The 18895-nt window shown below is 35.9% G+C and overlaps 2 protein-coding genes across 6 annotated transcripts; one reads left to right on the top strand and one right to left on the bottom strand.

Moving 5' to 3' along the window:
• Positions 1-207: 207 nt before the first annotated feature.
• LOC123513994 (rRNA N6-adenosine-methyltransferase METTL5-like) lies at positions 208-4979 on the top strand. 2 transcript variants are annotated; one of them, XM_045271528.1, is made up of 5 exons: positions 208-345; positions 1212-1466; positions 1632-2033; positions 2304-2431; positions 3257-4979. In XM_045271528.1, exons 2-4 carry the CDS (start codon positions 1237-1239, stop codon positions 2311-2313), a joined length of 642 nt encoding a protein of 213 aa, XP_045127463.1. In that variant the 5' UTR covers positions 208-345; positions 1212-1236; the 3' UTR covers positions 2314-2431; positions 3257-4979. The 2 variants fall into 2 exon arrangements, with proteins under 2 accessions (XP_045127463.1, XP_045127464.1); XM_045271529.1 differs by having other exon boundaries at positions 2757-4979.
• Positions 4980-8131: 3152 nt separating this feature from the next.
• LOC123514062 lies at positions 8132-18698 on the bottom strand. 4 transcript variants are annotated; one of them, XM_045271658.1, is made up of 6 exons: positions 18475-18495; positions 15544-15768; positions 14304-14394; positions 12723-12953; positions 11139-11263; positions 8132-8676 (listed from the first exon to the last, which is right to left on the bottom strand). In XM_045271658.1, exons 1-5 carry the CDS (start codon positions 18477-18479, stop codon positions 11147-11149), a joined length of 669 nt encoding a protein of 222 aa, XP_045127593.1. In that variant the 5' UTR covers positions 18480-18495; the 3' UTR covers positions 8132-8676; positions 11139-11146. The 4 variants fall into 4 exon arrangements, with proteins under 4 accessions (XP_045127593.1, XP_045127594.1, XP_045127592.1 ...); XM_045271659.1 differs by lacking the exon at positions 18475-18495 and adding an exon at positions 18543-18698 and having other exon boundaries at positions 8132-11263; XM_045271657.1 differs by having other exon boundaries at positions 8132-11263.
• Between the last annotated feature and the right edge of the window lie 197 nt (positions 18699-18895).

Here is an 18895-nt window from a genome sequence, read left to right as displayed (position 1 = left end):
AGATGGCACTATTGGATTGTATATCCTTTGAACAGGACATTATAAGTCTTTAAAAGACAATGTCTTCAGTGAAGTAATTGTAACCATATATTTTGTTTAACTATATGTTATAGTATTCACTTGTGACAACACAGTTAATGCCACTCTTTATGATATGACCCTGACCATTTTAGGGTTGGTCATCTGGGACTGACGGACACATTGCAAGTAACAGCCAGAGATCAAGTCCTCTACAGGCAACATCTTCCAGCTTTGGTTACTTTATACCTCAAGACTCATCCTTTGGGAATATGATCTTACCAGTCTTGCCCCGGCTAGAGCCAAAGTGAAGTGACTGGACTATAAGTAAGCTAAAACTCATCTTTTGTGCAAAACAAAAAGTCTTATTTCTTGTTACCATTTGCCTTCCTGTCTATCTATTCATCTGACATCTCATCCCTTCCAGGAATATCCCCCTAAGTGTCTGACTGCTACAGAAAAGGTTCCACCTGCCTTTGTCCAAACCTTCCTTCCCCCTCTTCATGTGTTTCCCCTCTACTAACCTTTCTTTTACACATGTAATCCCTTACTCTATTCTATCTCCATTATAGTTTTTCACTCCTATTAGCACCTTTAACTTCACTAATGTACAAAATCTTTGCAATCTCTTCACTCTTCATAGTCTGTAGTTCTATCATACCTGTTTTTTTGTTTCACCCTTTCTAGATGCTTATATCACATTTCTCATACAAGCTTCCACTATTCTCACCCTCCATCTTTTCACTCTACATTCCCGACTATAATAGCTTAAGTCTGTATTATCCATAGGTTCTACATCTCACAACCTTATCTCTTATCTATGCATTTACCTAATGCTAATTACTTAGCACAGTTTCCAGACACTCACTCACCTTCTCCATTCTTTCTTTCATAACTACCTCACATGTTCCTATAGCTGGCTTGCTCACCCAAAAAGGTACTCAGAAAGCACACCCATTCATTGCTACTCTTTCATCCCCCATCACCTTACTTTTTCCATAACTTACCTTCACATTCTATCTCACAAACCTTATATCATTAGCTTAAAATTTCTTTCACTTTTGTATGTTGCTTAGTGGTCATAGCATTAGGTATGCTTGAGTGGTAGGCTGATTGACACAGGATGGGAAAAATCCAGCTATACATAGCTTGGAAAACTTTTTTAATACAATCATAACTTCTCTTGTCCCCAGCAATTTAGTGTGAGAGTCCTTCACCATGATTAGGCTAAAGGAGCTTGAGTCATGGTTGCAGGACCTTCAAGACTTTGAAAGCCCCAAGGTGGCACTGGAGCAATACCAGACACCACCTCACATTGCTGCTCACATTGCTCACACCATCCAGGCATCATTTGGTGACTTGGAGGGAAAGTTGGTAGCAGACTTAGGATGTGGATGTGGTATGCTGACAGTTGCTGCTGCCATCATGGGTGCTACTTCTGTTGTGGGGTAGGAATTTGGTTTTCTGTTTGTTGATTACCTGTAAAAGTACTACCTAGAATACTGGCAGTTTTGCAGCTTGATTCCTGTTTCAGTGATGCTTGAGTAGTCCTTATTTTAACTTGTATCATATATGTACATATTTTACTTGTGACTCAGAAGTTCTCTTTTCAGCTTTGACATTGACAGTGATGCCTTAAAGATCTGTAAAGAAAACCTGGAAGACCTAGAGATTACTGCTGCTGAGTTGGTTCAAGCTGAGGTGCGACAGCTGGCTGTCTCACACTCTCGCTTCACCAAGCTCTTTGACACAGTACTACTCAATCCACCTTTTGGTACAAAATGTAACCAAGGAGCTGATCTTGAGTTTGTGCAAGTGGCTCTAGAGCTGTCACATGGACCAGTGTACAGTCTTCACAAGACCTCCACTCGGGCACACATCATTAAAACAGCAAGCCGCTGGGGAGTGAATGTCCAGGTGTTGGCTAAGCTGCGCTATGATCTCCCCAACACTTACAAGTTCCACAAAAAGAAGTCTGTGGATATTGAAGTGGACTTTATCAAATTTACTGTTAAGTAAGAACCTGTTTATTATTTCACATTCTCTTCACCACTGCATTTGTGTGTCATTCTTGAGTATTAGGCTGCCATTTTCTAGTGACAAGTTCAGTGCACAATAATTTTTTTATTTTGTTTTTATTTTTTATTATAATTTTTTTTTTTTTTTTTTTTTTTTTTTTTTTTTTTTTTTTTTTATTTTTATTTATTTATTTATTTTATTTATTTATTTTATTTATTTTATTTTTTTTTTTTTTTTGTTAATTCCCTGTCTATTCTTTACTGCAGAGACGTGTGACATTTTGATGCATCACACTGAAATCAACTTCGTGTGTGACGTCCATATAAGTAAGGGAATGTGAGTCTCTAATATGCTCACCCAGTCCATGCACATGCCACCTACATGTGTATTTCAGGTCAGTAATCAATTAATATGCTGCACTCACTTTCACTGTTTTCAGTAATATTTTCCATCTTGTTTTCAGATTTGTTGAACATCTATCAGGTAATCCAATAGTTTTCAGGTTAAGGGATTGTCAATACATCTGAGGATAAAGTTAAGGAAAAGACAACTAACTACATTGGAAGTGAGTGCAGCAGTTTAATCTACTTCTGATTATGAATACATCCTGCTATGTTATCCAGCACACCATGATATGAATCACATAAGCTTTGCTATCTTTTCCTTTGTTTTCATTTCATTCTCTTGGTGATTGACACAGACCTTGCCTTCTTTCACAGGTTTGCCTTCACCACCTTGGATAAAGAAATTTTCTCTCTCTCTCTCTCTCTCTCTCTCTCTCTCTCTCTCTCTCTCTCTCTCTCTCTCTCTCTCTCTCTCTCTCTCTCTCTCTCTGACACGCATACACACACATGGCTACAATATTGGTAACATGTACCACTTGTATAATGATATAAAGGTTAAAAGAAAAAAGTTCATAAGCCACTGGTATGCCAGTATTGTTGTCTAACTGTAATAGGCAATATTCTTTCATCTTAAAATTTGATTGTTGGAATTAATTAAAAAAATTTGATAGATTTAAAATTTATTTCATATAATAACCTAATGACATTTCAGTTTACTAAAGGAAAATGTTACATTATTAAATACCTGAATCATAAAATCAAAATATAAAATTCTAAAATATAAATTTGTACTTAAATGGCAACTAAGTAATAGACTAGAATATTCTTGGATTAGGCAAAAACTAAAATGATTTCTATCACCTGTTGCTTTACAGCTGCCACACTGTTGAGGAAGTAAGACTAGAAATTAAGGCTATTTCTGACAAGGGGTTCACAAGATGTTATTTGAAGTTGCCTTTGAATTTAAATTCATTTAACAAATTTACAGATAAATAGAGTTCATCCTTATATAGTAAAGATTATGGACACAATGAATGCAGGGTAAACTTTTCAAATTTTCCTTAAAAAAAATATATATATATTTTACATGATAGTAAACACAGTAATACTTTATGCTGTGTGGCACGATGTGCTCATATTATATTTTTCATTCATTGACACTGTACCTAAATGTTCTTGCTATTCTTATGAACACAGACTGCATTGCTTTATCTTTGCCCAAAGATCCTAAATTTAGTGCCTTAAAAATCATCAATGATATATTCTAAAGGATGATGGGATCTGCCAACATCAAGGTTAATGACTTTAAACCTTAATCAATCATATACATTCTGATGAACAGTCTTTGCGGTCATTCATGCGTTTTTTAAACTGCTTTCCACAGCTGAATGACAAAAGACCCATTGCATTTTTCATATTAGATTTCAAGTCCTTGCTTGTGCAATGTTCCCACATTCTATCCAAAATGTATCAGTCATATGAAATTTATTTAAATTTGAATTTTGTATGTGAAAAAATAGGTGAGGATTTTTTTTTTTTTTTTTTTTTTTTTATAGGGTTTTAGGTGGTTTATGGCAATGGGAGATAAGAACTGCAGCTGTGGTTGTCTAATTCAACAGATATCATATTTGCTGTACTACATTTTTTTGGGTGGGGAGGGGGATATTTTATTATCACTTGCCAGTTAGTGAAACTGAGTATTTATATATATGTATCTATAACATAAACCTTTTAATAGTAGAATTAAGATTATGGTGTCTTTTATACCATCTGTTCTCCTTGGACAGATATTATTGTTCTTCAATTGATAAAACTCAATGAATCATAAGTCAGTTGCTTTCCTGTATGTAGCAGACTACAAGAAGCCATGAATATGTAATGCTTCTAAAAGGATTTCTTTTCATAACAGAAATCAAAGTTTGATACTGAGATTGTCTCTTACCAACAAAACCACCAACTAACCAATCCTTGGTCTTGACTAGTGTAGATGCTTTTGGCATCTAATAATGTCAGCGAAAGACAGTGCCCACCCATAATAATTTTTTGAAGTCTAAATACATACCAGGCTATGTCAAAACACAGCTGAGAGACATGACGATAGATTGTCACTTGTTGGTCAAGCTATTTTGGTTTTGGCTGCAAATTTTCCTTTCTCGCAAAGAAAACAACAGATTGCAAAGCATTAACATCTGCAGAGGCAATGTAAAATGTGTGTTAATGTTCCGTACTATATTAAAGTCTAAAAATAAAGAGTTTGGTAATTTAGGCGACTGTATTTTTCTTTTTGAAATTGTTAGTCTTATAAATTTTAGTTACTATCAAGAAATAGCATAACAAAAATACAGTCGTCTCGATCAATGCAAGGGTCACATTCTTGGAGATGTTTGTTATTCAAAATTGCATTATTCAAACGTAGTTTTACCATAGAAAACAAGAAGAAACAGCCAATGCCAATTGGCGACAAACACAAGCAGTGCTTCCTCTTCATCTGCTTTGTTTTTGGTGTTCCATGCCAAATTTTACTTTGTGCGTCATAAAACAATCCCTTCTTAGTGGTAAAATTTGTAAAAAGCTAATAAAAATGTTGCTTTGAGACCATTTAATGTGTATACAAGACAGGGACACCTCAGCAGATGGTGTTAACAACACCTTGCTAGCAACATAGTTACCATGGCAATGATGTCCAACTATATGTTGATGGATACCATTTCTCCATTTGCTGTTAAGTTTCTTGGATCCTGGCCGAGAGTGTCTCAGTGCAGTTCCCGCCAGAAGCAGTGTGGGTGTGCATGTCATCGGTCAAGTTAACGTGCGTTAATTTGAATAAATTGCATTATTTAATTGTATCTCCTTAATATTTGTCACGTTAAATCAAAATTGCGTTAATCAAACTCACGTTAATTGAGAGTTGACTGTACTGGAATCAACAAGTACATCATAGTGCTTTAAGACAAATACTCTATACTGTGAGAGCCAATGAATACTGAAGACTTGACAGTTCATGATATCTCCCATTGATAGGAAGAGATTATAGACTTCTTGTCTATGCAACATCTGCTTGAAAATTGAGTATACAGAGATTGAAGGCTAGATACAGTGGAGTGTAGGATAGTATGTCTATGTCCTAATTTCAAATTTATCTTTGCTATAAGTATTTACTGATGTATAATATTGCATCCAATTAGTAAATAATAGGTTAAAACTTGCAAGGACCTCATAAGGCCTTGTCCACATAATCAAACAGTGGCTAGTAAATTAATAAACCCTGTTGTCATGCACATGAATATGCTGGATGGTAGCAATCAAACTAACTGCCAGACAGCCTAATCTGGTGATTTTGGTTGACTACGGGCACAAGTACTCTATTGGTATTGCCTATTAATTTTGCCTAATCAATGAGCATTAGACAAATACTCATTAGGCAGTACTCGATCATGTGGACAGGGCCTGAGACAACAGCCTATGAAAAACATTCTCTGATAACTAGTAATACTAGGAAATTTGCAACTCATATGTAGGGCTGGTGTGTTACTGTGGACACAAAATTTACTTCTATAGAGAGAGATGTCCTTCCACACCTGAGCTGTGTTCTTCATGTTCTATTGATTTTAGAAATTGTGCATTTTCAAACAGATGTCCTTCCACACCTGAGCTGCAGAATTATTTGCATTTTCAAACAAAAACTGCAGAATTATTTTTCCAACAAAAAAGCAATAAGAACAATGTGTTCCTCATCCACTAGGTGGTTTTTCATTAAAGTTCATCTTAATTTAGGATGGAGGAATGTGAATGTGTTATCATGTTTACAATGCTCACAGGTCACTTTGAATACTAAAATATTGCAGTAAGCTATATTCTTCCATCAAGTGCAGCACTATGAGCCACTGCAACACACTGGCTGACATGCGTGTCTGTAGCGTGTTTCATCACTGATAAAGAGGATGCACTCCCCACAGTAGCTTCTTAATATCAGTTTACTTGTTAAGTGACTCGGCACCTCACTTTTGTTTTAGGAAATGTTCCTTACTAGTCTGCCCATCCCTATTCCTCAATATTATTTTTTCCTCCCTACACTCTATCTCCTTTCCTATCCTCCTGTTCACTAGTTTGTTGCTTCTATCCCTCTTTTTATCCCTACTACAATTCCCTGTACTGTCCTTTGTGTGTACCTCCACCATTGGGTGTCTCTTGTTTCCCTTTACCTTCCTCCTTCCCAGTCTCTCAATTTTGATACCCTCCACTTCCTATTTTATTCCAACCTTCCTTCTGTTCTTCTTGTGGTTGGTGACTACAATTGTCGCCACACACTGAGGGATTCTGTGGTCACCTCTTGTGGTTGCTCTCAACCACTACCTTGCTCTCCTGAATACTGTCACCCCTACTCACTTTGATCTTCATACCTAGTCTTTCTCCTACCTCAACCTCACCCTCACCCTCTGTTCCCAAGATCTGCTCGATCTCCACTGGTAGGTTTTTTACTGCAATCCCCATAGTCCCTGTACTGTCCTTTGTGTGTACCTCCGCCATTGGGTGTCTCTTGTTTCCCTTTACCTTCCTCCTTCCCAGTCTCTCAATTTTGATACCCTCCACTTCCTATTTTATTCCAACCTTCCTTCTGTTCTTCTTGTGGTTGGTGACTACAATTGTCGCCACACACTGAAGGATTCTGTGGTCACCTCTTGTGGTTGCTCTCAACCACTACCTTGCTCTCCTGAATACTGTCACCCCTACTCACTTTGATCTTCATACCTAGTCTTTCTCCTACCTCAACCTCACCCTCACCCTCTGTTCCCAAGATCTGCTCGATCTCCACTGGTAGGTTTTTTACTGCAATCCCCATAGTGATTATTTCCCAGCTCTTCTTTCTCCTACTTGCTACATCCTGCTCCCGAGCTCCCTTTGCTGGTGCTTAAGTAGGGTTGATTGGCGTACTTTTGCTTTGTCTACCCTCCACCTCTCAGCTTCTGATTTTACTTCCTCTGGTATGTTGGTTTACTACTCTCTCTCTCTCTCTCTCTCTCTCTCTCTCTCTCTCTCTCTCTCTCTCTCTCTCTCTCTCTCTCTCTCTCTCTCTCTCTCTCTCTCTCTCTCTCTCTCTCTCATCCCAGAAGAGGGAAGGGGATGAAGAGAGAGAAGAAAGAGGGAAGGGGATGAAGAGAGAGAGAGAGAGGAAGATGAAGAGAGAGAGAGAGAGGAGAGAGGTTCTCTCTCATCAGAGGAGAGAGAGAGAGAGAGAGAGAGAAGAAATGGGGAGGAGAAAGAGAGGAGGCACAGGGGAGGGGGGAGAAGGGAGAGAGAGAGAGAGGGAAGGAGGAGGTTCCCTCCCTTCTCCTCCCTCTCTCCCCCACCCTTCTCCCTCCTCGCTTTCTCCCACCCTTTCTCTCTCTCTCTCTCTCTCTCTCTCTCTCTCTCTCTCTCTCTCTCTACCACACTAGTTTGGTCCCAGGCTACATGCAAAGTTCACAAGACCATTATGACAAATGGGACCAGGCACTGAGAAGCCTTTCATTTTGAAAGACCATGGCAAATTGTTGTGACTTACATTTAAGTATATTGGTAAGAAAAAGCAATCATTCAAACAGCTGCAGAAGTATCAGGAATGGACTACCTTACTTGATGTGTCTCACCAGATCAACATTCATCATATCACAGCAACATAAGATTAATTCTACAGCAGCCAAGCACCTGGTCACCAATATCTGACATCTATACAACATTCTCCACAATGTCAAATGTACAGAAGCTGAAAGTTTTCAATAAATGCATCCTTTATACACAAAACATTTCAATATCCAGTGTTCATATATCATGCAATAAGTGAGTATCTCAATGTTATACCCATTACTACACTTTTTAAGATCTTTTACAAATACTTCACATAAAATAAATGACACGAACCTCTTACAGCTTATAATCATAAGTAACACATACAATAATTTGAATTCAAATTTACAAAGATATACCATTATGAAGATTCTTATAACCTCCTAGGCAAATATTGAAGTCACATCAGTAACCCACTTGAAAGATTTTTTTTTCCAAAACTCAGACCACTGTGATGTAAAACTGGTTTCAATCATGAAGACATTGAGGCAGCAAAGAAAAAAAGGTCAGTACACTCAGCAACTCTAATATCATAATTAACTACAATTATACTAAACTTACATTATGCCACTTTTTTTTATTATGAGATTTTACAAATTACCAACACAGTGGAAGCTCCATTGTCTGACCTTGACAGGATCCATGAGACTTCATTAAATACTTGAAAAGAAATTCTGTGAACAAGTTTAATCTGCAAAAATTAAAATTGATTAAATAAGAGAAAACACAACAATAGTCCACAAACTCTTGAAAATATTATTTTGCTATTATACTGCATTTTGATACCACTCCATAACAATTTTCATCACATTATTACTGTATTGCATTTTAGATTGCTACCTTTTGTATTTAACATTATTGGATTTTTTTAATTTTCTTGGTTTCCACAGCTCCATAAAACTTAAGTAGGTAGTGCTTTACTTTCAAGATGTAAAGAAATGAGACTGGTAACAATATTTCAACCAATTTTGTAACCTTTTCACCAAAACCTAAAATAAAATGCATTTGCAAGCTTAGAAGTCTTATAAACTTTAATGTGTTTTCAAGCTAGGAGGTCAGATTATGGAGTTTCCCTCAGTATGTTATGCTTCTGAAATATCTATTACCAACTTAGAATCAATCTTTTGTAAACAATGAATAATACTTCCAAGACAACTTTTTGAGATACAGGTACAGATTATAAAGTCAGTGCAAGGCTATTTCAGCACAAGGACGTACATAATAATAATGTGGCTCCATGCTGATAAAGAGTGGGCAACAATGCACATTACTGTTTCCAAATAATCACTCCACCAAGCCAAGATCTTTGTATTGCTGTTCAGTATTTCAAAAGAGTCACAATTAAGGCTGCACCACTAGCATCATGATGGTACAAAGAAGTGCCTGCCTTGTGGACACTGGTAACCAATAACTATATTCCTTCTACCTTTATAAATGGTTGCTAATGACCATATTCCTCCTAGCTATACAGCACCTGTATTAAGAAGAACACTTCTAAGATAACATACTACTGATATCTGATATCTGCAATGAAATGAAATTGTTCAAGCAAAGATCATCATTCTGCATTTGACAACAAATAATAATATCATTAAAATTTAACAGGATGGAAGTAAAGCTGTATTGAGTAAGTCATACTTCTAAAATGTGTGTGTGTGTGTGTGTGTGTGTGTGTGTGTGTGTGTGTGTACATATTAAATAAATTGTATAAATTTAAACCATAAGAACTATTTCCATTGTTTCTCAACTGAAGAAGCAAAAATCAGTGTACTTAAGAATAGCATATCATACTAAATCTACAAATACTGAAGAACAAGCAACTCCACAAGACTTTCTCCCTTCCTTGCCATAAAAGCATACCAGCATCAAGACTACCAGCAACACAGTTTAAATATATATATATATATATATATATATATATATATATATATATATATATATATATATATATATATATATATATATATATATATAAAATTTCACAGTACAAAATAAACTTGATGGAAAGCAATTCTTCAAAGACAATATGAAATAAGGCTTTGTGTAATATGCTCTGTAAAGGAGAGGTGATTATGGAAGGAGCAGATATATTTTCAGCAAGACTAAGATGCTCTTTCTCACAAGTATGGTTCCCTTTGTTCATGACATATCAGCAAGATTGTTAGATGTGGAGCATTCAGCACAAGATGAGGCACACACAAGGTAAGCTGACCAACTGACAATAATTTTCATAAATTTTAAGACAAATTTGTTAAGGCAGCATTTGTAATAAATACCAAGTCCTTAACAACAAAAGTATCAATGCAAAAATACTCCAAATGAGAAGTACAATTTAAATCAAATTTAAAGTTCTTTTTTTTTTTTTTTTTTTTTTTTCTAATTAGTAGGGCAGCCACAGCTAATTCATTATTAAAGCGGCCAGAATAGCCAACAATGTTTCTATCATTGACATCAACTGCCACTCAATAAGATAAAAGTCTGAAACCAGAAAGGTGCTAAATATCTTATTTTTAATTATTTTTTTCTCACATTAACCTTTTTTTTTTTTCACAACAATGCTCAATAGATAAAACTATCAGATCATTCATAACACTCAGAAACCACATGTATACTGAGGAAGTACATACCAAGAATATACATAATGAAACACAGTCTAGAAAACACTAACAAGTAGAATTCCATACATAATAAGACACATTTTCTAATGACAAGTGCCCTAATTCACAAAACACTGCAGCACAACTCCTGAGCATTGACAGACAGTATGAGACAAATACATATGCACACACACACACACACACACACACACACACAAACAGCTGTGATCAAACTCATAAATACTTCTGAATATGCTTTAAAGCATAATGTGATGTGAAGTAATTTACGGTATTAACACACGTCATGATATTTAGCAGCAAATTTGTATTCTCTTTTCATTTCTGTTAAACTTGCTTCATACAACTTAAGAAATTGTCAATAAAAGACTAAAATCGGACAAAATGTGCCTGTGAGAAATTTTGTTCTGGTAAAAATGGAAATTATGAAGCTAAAAATTCAAATAGTACAGCCACTCTAAATCTATGGAATGTTCTTAGACCTCAAACAATCACAACGGTAAAACATAGCAAAATGTTGGTTGCAAGTTAGCCCTACCTTTTAGTTTAACCTTGTAGGCTGTCTATCTCCCACTGCAAGTTCTCTCGAGCAGTTTTTTCTCGTTCTTTCTGGAACTCAGGAGTTGCATAGATGTTGGGCATCAGCACCAAGTTCTTCAACATCTGTAATCACAATAAATATTAAAAAACTAAATAAAAAATAAATAAATAAAAATACACACCCATATAATTGATTCTGTAAGAGACTCATATCTCAATTTGCTCTCAACTCAAATCAATTTTCCCCTCTGAAATTAATTGAAATAATATTAATCCATTCCAGCTACCCAAAAAAAACATCCAAGATTTTTCTTTTTCTTCCCTTAATGATAATGTGGAACAAAAGTTGGAATGATTTCAGAAATTATTTTGGAAATATTTACACCAATTTACATAGAAACAGAGAAAGAAAAAGAAAGGCAGAGACAGCGGGTAAGGAGGTGGAGTGGCACTTAAGAAAGAAGGCAAGCTGGTGATCTATAGAGTTGTGGCAGTAGTGGGAGAAAATCATAGTCTTGCCTAAACACTCATTTTATGAAGAGCTGAGCATGCCTCCTCCACTCTCCAACTCTGCTACCTTCTACGTGTTTCCTGTGGATCTCATGCACTGTACTGTGATTGTTCTTTCATCAATTTCACACTATTTACTGACCTTTTATTTATTTATTTTTATTTTTATTCTATTTATCTATTTATTTATTTATTTATTTATTTATTTATTTATTTTTTTTTTTTTTTTTTATCTGAAGAAAGTGCAGTTTTAATTTATGTTTAATGTTTACGTGTGAATGGTGCCTGCATCTTTTCCTCCCTCCTCCTCCGCCATTTACCACCATTAGCCGAAAACGTGTCTCTCCAAGGTAGGAACACTAAATAAAATTTTGCTGTTATTTTATATATTTTCATGCATTGATAAAGTATGCATGTGTGCATAACTGAAAAGGCAAAACAAATTTCTCCTATCTCTGCCTACCTCCTCCACCGACGCTTATTACGGAGGACAGGGAGACAGTGTAAATAAACCTCCTCTATGGCTATGGCATTGCAGCTCTCTCTCTCTCTCTCTCTCTCTCTCTCTCCCTACTTAAAATTTCATTTATTCAATGAACAATATTTACAGGATCATCAAGTTCTTCTGTGATTATTAGAGCAGGCAGTCTTCTGTGGGTGGCTATATCTGTACACTCCAGCTGATAGACAGTCCCAAGTGAGGGTTGGGAATGCAGTAGGGTTAACGTCACGTGGAGTGCACCCTCTTAGATAAATATACTTTATAAGAGTAGTTTATCTATTTATACTATCTTGTTGTGTTTTATTATGTTTCTGTGCAATAATTATTATTTATAAATACTTTTTTCTTACTTGAAAACATGTAAAAAAAAACAGAGGTGCTCTTTTGGGGATGCTGGATCAGATTATTGGCATTTCAATGCATTTCAATGGGAAAAATTGTTTTGATAAGAGCTGTTTGAGATACGAGCTCCATCACAGAATGAATTAAACTCGTATCTCAAAGTATCACTATATATTATAGTAATAATAGTAACACTAAAGAACTACATGAAATAGTGATTAATGTTACCTTCAATCTGAGTTGGTTGTAAGATGCTGTGGGAAGATGGACATACTCTGCCTGGATCTTGGTTGTATACTGTTGGTATTCTTGAGAGGGACAGCTCAGCACGCCAGTTGTGAAGTCCAGGAAATAGTGTAAATCATCTGTCCCTACTCCACCCTCAGTCATGTGGGCATCAGTCAAGTTGTTCACCGAGGCTTCCAGCAATGCCCGTACTGCTCTTGCCACTGCAGAATCCTGGGAGACACAGACTCATTATTGATTCTTATTTTCCTCTATAAATTGTATGATATTACCACTAAATAGGATAATCAATAAGAGTTCCATAAATCTTTCATAACCCATCCTCCTGCTACAAATGGTCACTAAAGGCATTCCAACATTTGAAATGCAATAACGCCAACATAAGTCGGACCAATTGTGGGGAAGGCCAATCCGAGTTATTAAAGTTTAAACTCTGAAGAATTAAAAAGGAAATACTTAAATAAAACACACTTTTCAATTAATAAATTAATTTGTATCAATATTCTTCTTTTCCACATAATTATTAAATTGTCTATGTTGTGTTCAAAATCAGGAAAAATCATTTCTAATATTTTCATCTCATTATTAGAATATGTTCTTTACTTGAAAAAAAATTACCTTATATAAACTTAAATAATATTTCAAAGTCCCTAGAAATAAAGCAGATATGATTTGAAAATGTGAGTTTTTTTAAGCATCTTCATTTTATCCTACAGTGAAAAAAGTTTATTGTCTATGCTGTATTCCTCGGAACTTAAAATGTTTTGACTGCATATAAAGGTTGTTCTATAAATCTAGAAACATTTATGTAAGTATCTGGAAAAGAAGAATTTTGATATAAAAATTATGTATTTGTTGAAAATGTTAAATTTTTAAGCATTTTTCTTTTGTTTTAAAATGGAAAAAAATATATATATATATATATTATCTATGCTACATTCCTAGGAACTCTAAAGCCCTTTGTAACTCTGAAAAGTGGTTCTTTTTTATGTAAAGAAAGTATTCTAATAACTAGACAAGAATATTTGATTTTTTCTTTTGAAATTTTTCAACACAGCTGGACATGTACAAAAAAAATTGAAAAAAATTGGGAGCAAAAGATTTTTCTCTGAGTTTACAGACAATTCAGTAAATACTTGGAAAAGAAATATATTGATGGAAAAAATATGTATCAGTTGAAAAGTGAATTTTCTATAATTATGTAACTCAATTTTATTTTCATGTGAAAAAAAATTTATTATCGATGCAGCATTCCCAGGAACTCTCTCTACAATTCATCAATACTCTTATCAACTAAACTTATTACCTTGTCTTCTTCTATGCTGATGGTTAAGTTTAAACTTTAAAAACTACAGTGATGACAAAAAAAAAATAATAAAAAAAAAAAATAAATAAATAAATAAAAATAAAAATTTGGTGATTTGTAGCATAATAATGTGCAAACATGGCTAGATCAAACATGCACTATGTGAGATTTACAGAAAATGTATCCATTGCATACAGTGAGTGTAGACTGCACATATCTCTTATGCACTAATTACTAATGAGCCCCGAGTCACATACCTGTTGACCTTCACCAGCTTCTGAGATGAACTCATCAAACTTCTCCACATTTTTCAAATCTGAATCACAGCAGCGAGGATTGTACTCCAACCTGAGGATGAGGGAGGATTAGTAACAATGCCTGTCATTACCACCACCATGTTTGAAATATCAAGTAATGTAGATCAGTTTTGGCTGAAATGGAGTTTGATTTGATTACAATATTTATGTGTGTATTTGCCTAGTTGTGTTTTACAAGAAAAGAGCTATGCTTGTGATGTCTTGTCTCATTATCTATAGTCGTCCTGTTTAGCATTATAATCACAAATATTTTTTGCTTGAACCACTGTTTCATCCAAATTGTTCCATATTTCTATACTTCTGTTTGGAAAACTATATTTCTTAATGTCTCTTATACTGCAGTCTTTTTCAATTTCATACCATATCCCCTTGTATTTCTTGAATCCCACAACAAAAAGTCTGAAAGACTGAAAGAAGGAAATGGGACAACCAACTTTGAGAGATAGATGAGAGACAGATCTAATTATGATGTATATGATAGTAAACTGTATGGAAAAGATAGATAGACAATATCTGATATCACTGACAGAGGATAGAGATAGACGGACAAGAGGACATTCCAAGATCAAGAACGGTCAATGTTTGAGTTTAAGGAACATTGAAAGGTTTAGTTTTTCACATGGAACAGTGGATATCTGGAATGACTTGAGTAAAGAGATTGTGACAGCAGAAAATGTGCATACATTTAAGGAAAAGTTAGATGAAAGTAGATGTGGAGACAGGTCACTTTTAGCCCCTCTTGAACCCTGTAATATACAACAAAATAACACACACACACACACACACACACACACACACACACACACACACACACACAATTTGATAAATGGAGACATGGAGACAGGACACTAAAAGCCCCACTCGAACCCTGTACAATACCACCTTTCCCTCATTTCCTTTACCACTGTTTTATTGCAGTTCTTTTAAACCTATCAACTATGGTGTTCCATAGGACCACTTCTATTCATTAGTCAACATACACATCTTTAAAAGAAAAGTTGGATAAATATAAATATGGAGAAAGAATATTATGAATCCTGCTCAAACCCTATGATATACAACTAAGCAACTAGTTAAAAGCACACATATGCATGTTGGATGACAGAATACACACATTGAGAGCAAAGTGTATGAGAACAGTTACCAGCCTGGGATGACTTGACAAACTCAGTGAACGTACTTGTGGAAGAAAATGGCCAGAGCCACAGCCTGAGCATTGGTTAGCTTGTCTTGATGCTCATGGTAGAGAGAGAAGAGCTGGCTCAAATAGTTGGGGCCGTGATACACCCGACCCTCAGCTGTGTACTGCTGACTAATGGTGCTCCACCACCGTTCACTCACTGCTCCTGGGGCAAAGCTTGTGGCAGCATCCCACTCTTCTCTTAATTCTTCCATGACTCTCAAACTGCAAATTTTTGTTAACAATTATTATCATATATATATATATATATATATATATATATATATATATATATATATATATATATATATATATATATATATATATATATATATATATATATATATATATATATATATATATATATATATATATATATATATATATATATATATATATATATATATATATATATATATATATATATATATATATATATATATATATATATATATATATGCATGCGTTGTTGAAGTCTATAGCAACTTAAGTGTTATTCTTTTTTTAAAGAATCTTTTGTATTTTTTGCACGAGTGCGTTTGTCTGGATGTAGATTCTGAAGGAGTGCACCAAAATCCATAGTATTCTAGAGACATCTTTTGTTCCTGTCTGGACCATCTTCAGGAGAAGAGTGAGGAGACTGGGCAGGTAGAGCCTCTCATGACTACTCATGGCAGATATGGTAGGGTGTGTGGAGCTGTGATAACCAATCAGCTGATTGGCTCTCACAGCCCCACACACCCTACCACGTCAGCCACGAGCAGTCATAAGAGGCTCTATCTGCCCAGTCTCTTCACTCTTCTCCTGAAGATGGTCCAAACATGTTCATTCAACTAGGTCTCAGAAACAGTTAAAATATCTAGTGATTCCTCATTTAACATTTCCCAAATTTGAATATTTTTTTTTTGTCAACAGATTGAATGTTGTCACCACAGTACCACTACTTTGTGTCTCCAACCCAGAAAGTTTTCATGCAATACCTAACACCTTGTTCTGCACAAAAATTGCACCCTTATTGACACTTGGGATGCTTCACAATACAGTGCACCCTCGGACTTCAAACAATTTGAACTTCAAACAAAAATTTAAATAATTTTTACCCTCGATGTTGCAACAAATTTTGGACTTGGAACAACTTGAAGGCAGCCAAATCTGGCAAATCCGGCTAACGGTAGAGCTGTTGGAAGGAGGCAAACATCAGTTCCTGCTTTGTTTTGATTCTGCATTGTTGCCTTGCTCTTGTTACCAGCTAAGATCAGGACATTTGACCAGTTTTCCATTTGACCAGAGCCATTTAACCAGGTGGATTTGTTGAGTAATATTTCATATAAGTACACTATCTCATAACTAACAAAGAAATTTTTGAACTACTGTAGTGACAAGGTGTAACAAATGTGACACAAAGAATACACATTGGACTGACTCACTATGCTGCCACAACCCAGTATATTGTTAATACCTGGTTAAGTGACACTAGCCATGAAGCTTGCCACCAAAGGGTAAATAATATTTATTTAAAATAGTACAATTCTTATTTATTTAGGTAAAAATTTGGAGTCTTGGAATGGATTAAAATTACATGTATCTATATTACTGGTGTAGCCTTGTGATGGTGGCCACTCACATCTTCCTTATTATTATCATCATTATTAATATAATACGATAGCGCTGTATTATGTTTATGTATATGCCTTGTAAAAGCACCCTCTATGTTATCCTGCTTGCCTCAGCATATCCCTCAGCTGCTGGTAGTGTCTTATGCCACTATGCTCCCATACACTCCAACCCTTGTTATTCTGTATCTGGCTGGATTAATACACTGTGTTGTCCATTCAGTGTTTGTAACTCAGACCTTAATCCTTCTGGACTGCTGTGTGTTAGCCAGGTGCCCGTACCTGGAACAGCTTTAAATGCAAAGATCACCCAGAAATAACCATCTGTATAAATACATATGTGATGCCAGGCTTCCCTTGCCACACTGTCATCTACGTATGCCATGTAGTTTGCCACCAAAAGGTAAATAATATTGATTTTACATAGTTCAATTCGTATTTAAACTTGGGTAAAACTCTAGGGTCTTGGAATGGATTAAAATTATTTACATTGTTTTCTATGGGGAAAATGGTTTCATACTTGGAACAATTCAGACATGGAACAGCCTTCTGGAACTAATTATGTTATAAGTCTGAGGGCCCACTGTACTGGGAATAGCACCATGTGATTTAAAAGAATGTAAATGCTGTGCATTAAAAGAAAATGAGTGACAAAAAACTGCATCATGGTGGACAGCCAGCCTTACTGATACTCACAGAAAGCAATTGATTGGCTGATATTTTTGCCTAATTTTTTAGAAATCATTTTCTTAGAATTCAATAAGATATGCTTCCCAGTGTTGTAGAGAATGATGGTGTAATTCTAAAATAACACCAGAAAAAAAAATAAACAACCAAGTATTGCCCTGATTCTGAAGTTGAGTGGTGCCGCAGCATAAATTAACTTAGGAAGGAAAGAGGCAAAGCTTTCTAATCCAGCCACATCAGATAACAGCACGAAACTCATACATGCAGAATGAGCGGTGACCTTGCTGTGACCGTGGAGGCATCGCAGGGCACGCGAGTAGTATTACTTGGATAGGTTCGGTTTTACGAATTCGCAATGTTAAGTGAAATTTCCGTAGACTTCCAACACCCATAGTTCGCTCATTGCTCGTCCTTCACTCAAAACCGCCGATTCTTCCAGACTTGTTGACTGCGGCTCGCCTTCCCCAACCCACCACCACCACCGGCGGCCCTGCACTCCTTCACCTCAAAGGTCTTCTTGGCAGTTACCTCGGGATGGAAACCTAGAAGCCATACACACGACTCTGGATACAAACAGTGAGTCAGCCGGACACACACACACACACACACACACACACACACACACACACACCTCATTCCATACTAAAGGTTTACACTTCCTCCAGTATACTTGCTGCTTGTGGGATATTAGTGCTGTACCGTATGGGTCTGTTGCAGGTTATAGAAGGAGGAAACACTGCCAGGAGAAGGATGACGGCCGGCAGACTGAGCAGACAGCCTGACAGTAGTAGCAGCAGAACACGGTGCTTCACTCCCTCCACGCCCCCCTCTGTCTGTCTGTCTGGACTCTAGCGGCTGGCTCTGTCATTCTTCCCAACGGGTCGCATGTGTGTCCATTATATATTTCATGTATTCATTTATCCATTTTCAGGTGTTTCATCTATTTTTTATTCTATTTCTTGGAAAACGTTTGTTTTGTTCTATTTATTTCCATGTAGCTACTATTACTACTACTGCTGCTGCTGCTGCTTATAGTAATAGGTACTACTACT

This window comes from Portunus trituberculatus, chromosome 37 (genome assembly GCF_017591435.1).
Source record: "Portunus trituberculatus isolate SZX2019 chromosome 37, ASM1759143v1, whole genome shotgun sequence".
In the NCBI taxonomy this organism is placed as follows: Eukaryota; Metazoa; Arthropoda; class Malacostraca; order Decapoda; family Portunidae; genus Portunus; species Portunus trituberculatus.
The sequence above is the reverse complement of the archived record's forward strand: the minus strand, read 5'-3'. Positions and strand labels throughout refer to the sequence as shown.